Source organism: Suillus discolor (assembly GCF_016758755.1).
Source record: "Suillus discolor strain FC423 chromosome Unknown F5147scaffold_16, whole genome shotgun sequence".
Lineage (NCBI taxonomy): Eukaryota > Fungi > Basidiomycota > Agaricomycetes > Boletales > Suillaceae > Suillus > Suillus discolor.
The window spans coordinates 590501-599757 of NW_024541263.1; the positions used below are offsets into that span (position 1 = coordinate 590501).

Sequence of the window (9257 nt, forward strand, 5' to 3'; positions counted from 1 at the left end):
ATATAGTCTGATATGCAAATTTACTTGACCAATTATTAAGTAAAAAACAATCTGAAAGATCTAAGACATTGTGAGATTTCCAAGTAGATCACTATGAAATATTAGAACCTGTAAGTGGTATAAGCTGACAACTCTGTCTAATTGCAGCTAGAGCTTGTACCACTCGACATATGCTAGATGATGTGTGGGCCATGTCTTTGGTACAGCTTCAAAATGTTTCAATACTTCAGGTAGCTTGAAAATAACACATAGTTGTCCAACCTTCATTCCTATTGGTAAATTAGTAGATCAGATCATAAGATGATGGAGAATTGGTGGAGAGGCTGTTCATCTCGTAGTTCTGTGCTTTCTGCATCAGAAGTATGGGCCACTAAGACCATATCAAACCTGTCTATATCATCTATTCCTCTTCTAGTCTAGGTCTAGCCTTGACTGCGTCAAACCCCTGGCTTCCATCTATGTCATTGCCAAGTGTGTCTTATCCAAATTTGAATGAGTTTTTAGTTATATGATTATTCACCTCTACAGTACGCATTTCCATGTCTTTTATGTGTCTAACCATGCCATTTCACTTACAGTATCATTCCATACACTTTGCTACCTATTTACATGACTTCCTGATCTCCCTAGGACGTCCCTAGGTCGAGTCATTACTTACCCTTTGATTGTGGCTTGTCTGTTTACATTTGTTTACCATACGTCGCCCATATCCCAGAGTCCAGTGCTTACTGCCTCTTTGGCAACTTACTCTGGACTCTAGGTACAGTACAACTTCACTATACCATTCAATAGATGGGCAACTTACTCTGGACTCTAGTCTAATCTCTTCTGGTCTCTCAGTAGCCTCTAGAAGCGGCCCACTTCACTCCCATCTTAACATGAGTGCCAGACAGAAATCTTATTGAAAGAGAGCTGAGTAAAGCGTAGTTGGGATCTAGGAATAGCTTGACTGTGATCAAGAAACTGGTTAAGGTAAACAATCAAATGATGAGAAAAGGAGGGACAGTGATGTTTGGATTGTATGCTGGCCAGAGCTGATTGAGGGAAAATGGTCTTTTGGAAATGGAAATACCCATCTTCGGGGCCCTGGACATCCTCTATGTCTGCCTCCTTTTCAGCATTCGTGTCCTCCACACTCTCGTAATGCTCCAAATAGCTTTCAAACATATTGACTTTCTCTTGCCTGCCAGCCACTGTACCATTTGAGGGAAGTTCATCATGAAAGTTTGATGCTCTTCAACCCTCCTTAGCATAGTTGATGTGAAACCTTTTAAACATTTTGGTATTGTAATTGTCAGTGATTCCAAAGTCTCGTATTGCTTGGGCATAGTATATCATGGCGTGAAATTTCAATATGTTGAGATGCTCTCTGACTGGGACTAGATTTAGATCGGTGAGAATGTGTTTGTTGTCGTGAAATAGTTTCAATGCATCGTCAAGATACTGTAGGGTGTTGTTGTCATGGGAGGGGTACTGCGCGATATAAACAAAGTCAAGGATTGTGTGATAGCAAAGAATGACTTGAGATGGGGCCTTACCAATCAGACACCCTAGTAAAATCCTCGCCATATCCTTTCTCTCCTTCCCAGACACCTGTGAAAGTTCTGACCACCCTTTCTTGAAATGGCGCACACTGAAGCAAGGGGGTAGGCAGCAAATTCTATCATCCAGTTCCTTCTCTGACATTAGACTGCTACACCAGTGGATCAGATGCTTGACCATGCCTTGATACAGCTGATGCAGAATGTCTGGCATGATTGACAGGTGGATATTGCACAGTGGGAATCCGTTCCAGAAGGGACGAGTGACTGCACCTGAGACGAGGTGCCGTTTGCAACGATCTTGAAAGTTACTGAGTGACATGGAGACTCTAAGGTTGTCCTTGATGATAATGAGAGTGGTTCTCTGCACTTGTCTATGGCTAGCCTCTCCTTTCCCTAAGTTGTCCTCAGAAGCCATGCACTTAGGGCATGTCCCATACTTAGCACACGTAACCAGACATTGCTCTGGATAGTCAGCTATGTAGCATGCAAGTATTGGGTGAACATACCTGACATAATCATCACCAAATACCACCTCCATTCCATTTTTTCCCACTTCCTTCAAAGGCTCTAGTACAATGCGCATTGAATCATGCAATATTTGCTGGATGCGAGTGGACTTGTGTTTTTTGGTGAGTTCCTGACTGACACCCTTGCTGACAGAAAGATAGGCAACAAGAACACAAGTATGCTGGGAGGGGTGCCAACAAAGAGAGCAAGGGATATTCCCTAGAGTCATGTAGACTGGGTAGGCTGTCTTGTTTCTGGAGTATTGTATCAGCTGCATTTTGTCTGTAGCTATTATGACCAGGGCAAGAGTGGTGCCCTCTGGTAGAAGTTTCTAATGACATGGTTGGCTTCTCAGATTGTTATCTGAATCATAAGACTCACCTGAACCATATTCCACCACTCACCGATCTACATTTCATTGTAGATCCTTGTTGTCTTTGATGAGTCTGTGTGCACTTATGATTTCCTTTGGATCTCTATAGTGAATATTGATACTACAATACACTTCAAGTTGAAAATTTTCATGACTTCTTGTAATAGCTCTTAGTACCGCTAGACAGCTTATGATAACTCTTAACAGCTCATGGTAGCTCTCAGCAGCTACTTGTGGGAATATTATGTAACAAATACCTATTATGGCAAAAACACATTTTCCTGATGGTCTACACACTTCCACTCTTAGAGATCGTCCAGCAGAGGTGCAGTATGACCACCATCAACTTTACCAACCTCATGACACCATACTTTGCACAACATAAAGTTATTCAACAGGGGATGTTTAAGTTGCGGGACCTTTTCTTGGGCCATGATGAAAAGGACTTTGATGGCTATGGATGCCATGTAGACCTCCAACCAGTCACATATAAAAACATGCTTTTGATACTGTGTCGTATCTGTGATGAAATCGACCCTGCCCTCGACCCCTACCCTGAAGATGGAGAACTTAAAGAGGCTTGTGTTCATTATCAGCGCTATCTTGAAATGGGTAATTGTATGCCCTTACTTGTAGATGATGATGGGGATGAAGAGTTTGCAGGAAGTAAGAGAAAGGCTGCTAAGATACACCCTGATGCCTTACACATTGAGGGATCCACCAAACGTGCAAGGGGACCAGGAGTCAGTGAAGCAGAGCTTGGTGTGCCACAGGCTGTGGGATCTGGAATGCAGGGAGCAAAAAGGCTAGATCCAAAGCTAAGGCAAGTACTTGACCTCTCATTTTTTGTATCATGATTCTACATTTTCATCACTTGGCCAACTACCTGTATCCTTATCTCAATACCCAGATATCACCTTGTTATTTGTTGTCTCTTACTAGCTGTACAGCAGTTATTTCGACAGTTTTTCTGATCTGACACTGTCTCTCAATACCATTTGTACTTCAATTGAAGTACTTTCATCATTTGCTCCTTATGTTACATAAGTCAATGTAAGATGGCCGGTGCAAGGCATATGTCATTGATTTGTACTTGCCTAATCTGAATCTCATCCCAGACATCTCACTCTATCTAAGCATCATGGTTGGCTTACGCTCTGCTCTTCAGGTATTCAGCAGCCATAATTTCATGGGGGCTGAAGGTACTGATCCAAAAGTTTGTTCGGCATGTGAGACGATATTTAAGAGTCCAAGTGGAATGTCCTCTCACCTTAGTATAGCACAAAGTTGCAAGTGGTATAAAAAGAGAAAACTAAAGGGACTTGCTATCCTAGGACAGTTCTAGGAGCAGATGGTATTGGAAGTAGTGGATGAACCTTTACCCACTGACCTACTCAGGGGGAAAAAAAGCAGAACCTGAACCTACCTCAATCATGGAAGACCACTAGGATCTAGGGATCTGGAGACTGAAACTCAAGCTGGACCTTCTCATGGCTATCGGACAACAGTAGAGGATGCTGAGGAGGATGACAAGCTAAGGAATGAAGTCGATGAAAGAGTTGAGGAAGAGAATACAACTGCTAGAGCATCTATCAGATTGGCAGAAACACTTCATGAGCACTAGAGGAGGAACTTTGGACCAGAGAAAGATAGGAATGGAGACATTAACATGTCGGACATCTCTTCTGAACTTGAAGCTGTTGAGATGGGAATGAAGTGGGCCACTTCTAGAGGCTACTGAGAGACCAGAAGAGATCAGACTAGAGTCCAGAGTAAGTTGCCAAAGAGGCAGGAAGCACTGGACTCTGGGATATGGGCAAGGTTAGACACATAAAAGACATAGAAATGCGTACTGTAGAGGTGAATGATCATATAACTAACACTCCCCCCTGATTGTGCACCTCTCACAATCAAGAGCTCCCCCCTAATCGGACAAGTCCCATCATCTGACAGAACAAGTCCACCTTGACTCGAGGCAATGCCTTGGTCAGAATATCTGCAGGTTGTTCTACAGTGGGGACAAAGGCGGGGGATATTACCTGTCTGTCCACCTCATTGCGCAGCCAGTAGAAGCACAAGTCCAGCTGCTTCATGTGTCCATGATGCTCCGGGTGCTTGGCCATAGAGATAGCGGATTGGTTGTCTATCCTAAGGACAGATGAAGCGCCCACTGGGAAACCCAATTCCAACAGCAGTTTGCACATCCACTTGATCTCCTTACCTGCCTCGACTGCAGCGATGTACTCTGCCTCAGTAGTGGACAGAGCGATGACCCCCTGAAGCTTGGAGCTCCAGGAGACCGCACCAGTGCCTATCTTGACAAGATAACCGCCAGTGGAGTGCCCCGTGTCTTTGCAACCGCCATGGTCAGCATCAGAGAATGTGGAGAACAACTCAGTGAAGTGGGGGTCAGGCTTGTAGACAAGTGCTTGGTCAATGGAGCCTTTGATATAGCGAAGGAGGTGCTTGACAGCCTGCCAGTGGGCGATGCCTGGTTTTGAGTTGAATCTGGCAAGGACACCAACAGTGTAGGCAATGTCAGGTCGAGTGGTGGTGGCTAGATACATCAGAGCGCCAACAGCAGCAAGATAGGGCACACCACGCATGAAGGACACCTCCTCATTGGATTGAGGTGATTGGGATCGAGAGAGACGAAGATCGGGCTCCATAGGAGTGGTGACAGGCTTGCAATCAGCCATGCCAAAGCGTTCGAGGATGTCTAGTGAGTACTGACGCTGGGAGAGGGATATGGCACGACTAGGATGGTCTCTGTCTATCTTGATACCAAGAAGTTGAGTGGTGGGACTAAGGTCACGAAGTTTGAAGTGCTGGGAGAGCTGAGAGATGATTTGGTCGATGGCAGTGAGGGATTTGGATGCAAAGGTCATGTGGTGAATGATCATATAACTAACAAAGGACTACGCTCAAGTTAATCCACACAACCTCCGGCCAATATTTACCACAGAACAGCTCGCTTCGTCCCTCTGGGCATCACACCTAGCAATTCCGGTGCTCCAGGCAGCTGTACTAATGGATGTCAAGCAACTTCATAAGGACATTCTGTCCGCCCTCCCCAATGACCCTATCGCTTCTAGTCATCTTCTGGATCCATCAGACCCGAGATGGACAATGGATGACAGTGGTTTCCTCCATTGTGACAACCATATATATGTTCCAGAATCCAATGACCTCTGCCTCCAAGTGCTCCGGAATATGCATGACCACCCCCTATCCGGACATTTCAGTCAGAACCGGACCCTGGAAATAATCCGTTGGGAGTATACTTGGCCCAGAATCCGCGATTATGTCAAAGACTATGTCAAGTCCTGTACGACCTGTACCTGAGCCAAAGTTCCGAGGCACAAACCATACGGATTGTTGAAACAACTCCCCATCCCTGAGAAGCCGTGGAATTCTATATCCATGGACTTCATTGAGCAACTTCCCAATTCTTCCAGCTTCACCGCCATTCTGATAGTCATAGATCGACTATCCAAGCAAGCAATATTCATCCCAACATATGACACTATCACCTCTCTGGACCTCGCCCGGTTATTCCTTCTTCATGTGTTTTCCAAGCACGGAGTTCCATCCCATGTCACTTCCGATCGTGGTACAGAATTTGTCTCCCATTTCTTCCATTCACTTGGAAAAGCACTTGACATGATCCTCCACTTCACTTCCGGATATCATCCGGAAGGTGACGGACAAACCAAGCAAGCTAACCAAACCCTAGAATAATACCTCTGGATCTACTGCAATATCAGCAGGATAATTGGTCGGAACTGTTACCCTTGGCCAAATTTGCATACAACAAAGCTCCTAGTGCTACTGCCGGAGTTTCACTGTTCTTCACCAATAAGGGTTATCACCCAAACATTTCCATACATCCAGAGCGTGATCTCTCCTCCGCCTGTGCCCAGGATTATGCTATAGATCTAGATGAGCTTCATCAATTCCTCTGAGAAGAAATTTTCCATGCCCAAGAACGATATCAGGGACCTGCGGATGCTAGACATAAACTAGCTCCGGACTCCAAAGTCGGAGATCAGGTTTTCATCAAAGCAAAATATTTCTGCTCGACCCGACCATCGAAAATGCTCTCAGACAAGAATCTTGGACCATTCAACATCATCGCTCGTCCTGGCACCCACTCTTTCACCATCCGGACATGATCCATGCACCCTGTATTCCATGTCTCTCAACTAGAACCCGCAACTCCAAACACCATTCCCAATCGTATCCAGCTTCCTCTGCCTCTGGTATTAGTCAACGGAGAACCAGAATATGAAATTTCCGAAATCCTGGACTCAAAGATCGACTGCCGGAGATGTCACTGCCAACTACTTTACTTAGTGCATTGGGCCGGATATGAGGGAACAGACGAAGAAACTTCCTGGATACTTGCCACTGAACTGGGAAATGCACCAGAACTTCTATCAGATTTCCACTCAGCATATCCGGACAAGCTGGGACCAACTTCTAACAATGAGTAAGAGATAACATGCATATATGTACATTAAGGGCGTCCAGATTTCCGGAGTCCGGATCCCATGATTAGGGGTCCATTTCCACATCTCCACCGGCCTCCTTTTCCGCCTCCTCAGCATTTTCCTCCTCCAGAGTTCCCTCCACATTCATCCGGAATCCGCCCCTCAGACCCTCTAAGAAGAGGTTCTGAAACTCCCTCTGCTCCTCCATGAACCTGAGCATGGTTTCACTCACCTGGTCCATTGCAGCTCTGCTCCCCTCCACCGCCACAACACCTCTCTCCAACAGCCCATTGGTCTGGGTCAGTTCTGCCACAATATTGTTGGCAGCTGCAACCCAGGCCTGATCATCATACTCCATCCATTCCTGATCCTCTCCGATAACCGTCCGGGGATTGGAAACTATTTCCACGTCCTCATCAATGTCCTCTGGACTCTGCTGATGTCTTTTACCCTTGCCCTTGGGGGATGGAGATCCTTCCGGACGCGCACGTTTCTTGCCTTTGCTGGCCGGCGCTTTGACAGGCGGATTTCCGCCGACGCACTGTTCCTTGGACACACGGCATTGATCACAGGTCCAGATCTTTCGGAGAAATCAACAAACATCCGGATCCGGACAAAGCAGAAACTCACTCTAGGTGTCTTAGATGCTACTGCCCAGGTGCAAGTCTTGCGCCTAAGGACACACATCTCACATGCAACCTCTGGATCCGCCGGACCGGAGGACTAACAAATTATAAACCTCCAGAAACCACAACACTACATGTAACTTACCTCCGATGCAGCATCCACCATAGCCTTCGCCATACGCTCACACTCACGTTCTGCCAATTGCATGTCTCCTCAATATCCTTCCGCTTCTGTTCCTCCATACGTTTCTGTTCCTCTTCCGCCTCCTTGAGCTAACATTCCTCTTCCTCCGCCTCTCTCCGAGCGTCTGCCTCGAGTCGCGCCATTTCCGCCGCCATTTCTGCCTGTCTCTCTTGAAGGAGCTGCCGGATGGACTTCTTGTTGCCAGAAGTGGAGTTAGATATGATAAAGCAGTAATAGGAATTAGAGAGAAAGTTTTAGACATCTCATGGGCGCCCCGGCCTTCTTATGGTCCAGTTCTATTTTTACGAGCTATGCCCATCATCTTGCATTCATCAAAGTCCGGTCCGGACTTCCGAATCAGAAGCCTTGAGGGCTCAGGCCTGAAGGGGGGATACTGTAATATCCCACATTTCAAACCCGGACCAATCATGCAATCATCTCCGGACTTCCAGATCCAGTTAGCTGCTATCTTCCGTGCCTTTTCCCTTGAGTATTTCCCTTATCAGTTAGTGTGCTTTATTTTCCGTCCCTTATTCATTTCCGTCTTCATTTTACTAAGTTCCGATAGACTAGTGTTAGGTGTTTGTTAAGACCATGCACAAAGGGTAGGACTGATTCTGAGGGGCTTGGCCTCAGCTTGTGCGCTGCACCCCTTACCTGAGTATGTGCCCTTAATTGCAGATGACATCCGGAGGAAGTCCAAGGAAGTCTGTAGGACTTCCGAAGGAGCGTGGGAAAGTCCGGAAGGACTGTCCGGATCCGGATGAGTGCGAGAAACTTCCGGAGGGGTGCGGGAAAGTTCCGGAGGAACTTCCGGAAATTACTATGAGGTTTCGTCCTGGTACAGATATGTGTAATGGCTACTCAGGACAAGTCCTGAGTAGAAACAAACAGAGGAAAGGCTGCAGGGACAAAGTCCGAAGCAGAATAGGTCCGGAGGACCACGGGAAAGTTCCGGAGGAACTTCCGGAAACTTGGAGGAGCGGAGGAGCAGAGGAGCGGAGGAGCGGAGGAGCGGAGGAGCGGAGGAGCGGAGGAGCGGAGGAGCGGAGGAGCGGAGGAGCGGAGGAGCGGAGGAGCGGAGGAGTGGAGGAGCGGAGCTCTGGCCTAGGGAATTCCTCCCTAGGCCTGAGATGGATATTGACTAAGTCGGAGGACTAGAACTAGTATGAGGACTTAGTGTGAGATCTAGTGCAAGGACTAATATGTGTAATATTCAGACTAAGGAAATACAGGAGTTTCTACAGGGTTTATATACTATGGAGGACATAATGGAGAGTCAGTCAGCACAGTGCAAGGCTATGTGAGGCTATGGACAGAGCATGTGGAACACCTAACACTAGTGTATCAGAACTTAATAAAATGAAGACGGAAATGAATCAGGTACGGAAAATAAAGCACAGTTGGTTATAGGGATAACCAGATGTCCAGAAACAGGTGATTACCATAAGGGGATGGGCGCTGATTTAAGGTTTGGGTTCGGATATGAAGCATAGGTCGGATCTGGAGATCCTGAAGAGTGGATATCAG

The 9257-nt window shown here is 46.5% G+C and overlaps 2 protein-coding genes across 2 annotated transcripts; one reads left to right on the plus strand and one right to left on the minus strand.

Annotated features, from left to right (window-relative positions):
- Positions 1-836: 836 nt before the first annotated feature.
- Positions 837-2636, minus strand: F5147DRAFT_744681 (uncharacterized protein; the record flags this gene model as incomplete). The annotated part of the gene is made up of 4 exons (XM_041439700.1): positions 837-949; positions 1137-1234; positions 1268-1937; positions 2630-2636. The coding sequence occupies 4 exons, from the start codon at positions 2634-2636 to the stop codon at positions 837-839; spliced, it is 888 nt and encodes a 295-aa protein (XP_041295122.1).
- Positions 2637-8408: 5772 nt separating this feature from the next.
- F5147DRAFT_771632 (uncharacterized protein) lies at positions 8409-8888 on the plus strand (the record flags this gene model as incomplete). Its single annotated transcript, XM_041441267.1, has 1 exon — positions 8409-8888. The coding sequence occupies one exon, from the start codon at positions 8409-8411 to the stop codon at positions 8886-8888; it is 480 nt and encodes a 159-aa protein (XP_041295123.1).
- Positions 8889-9257: the final 369 nt, after the last annotated feature.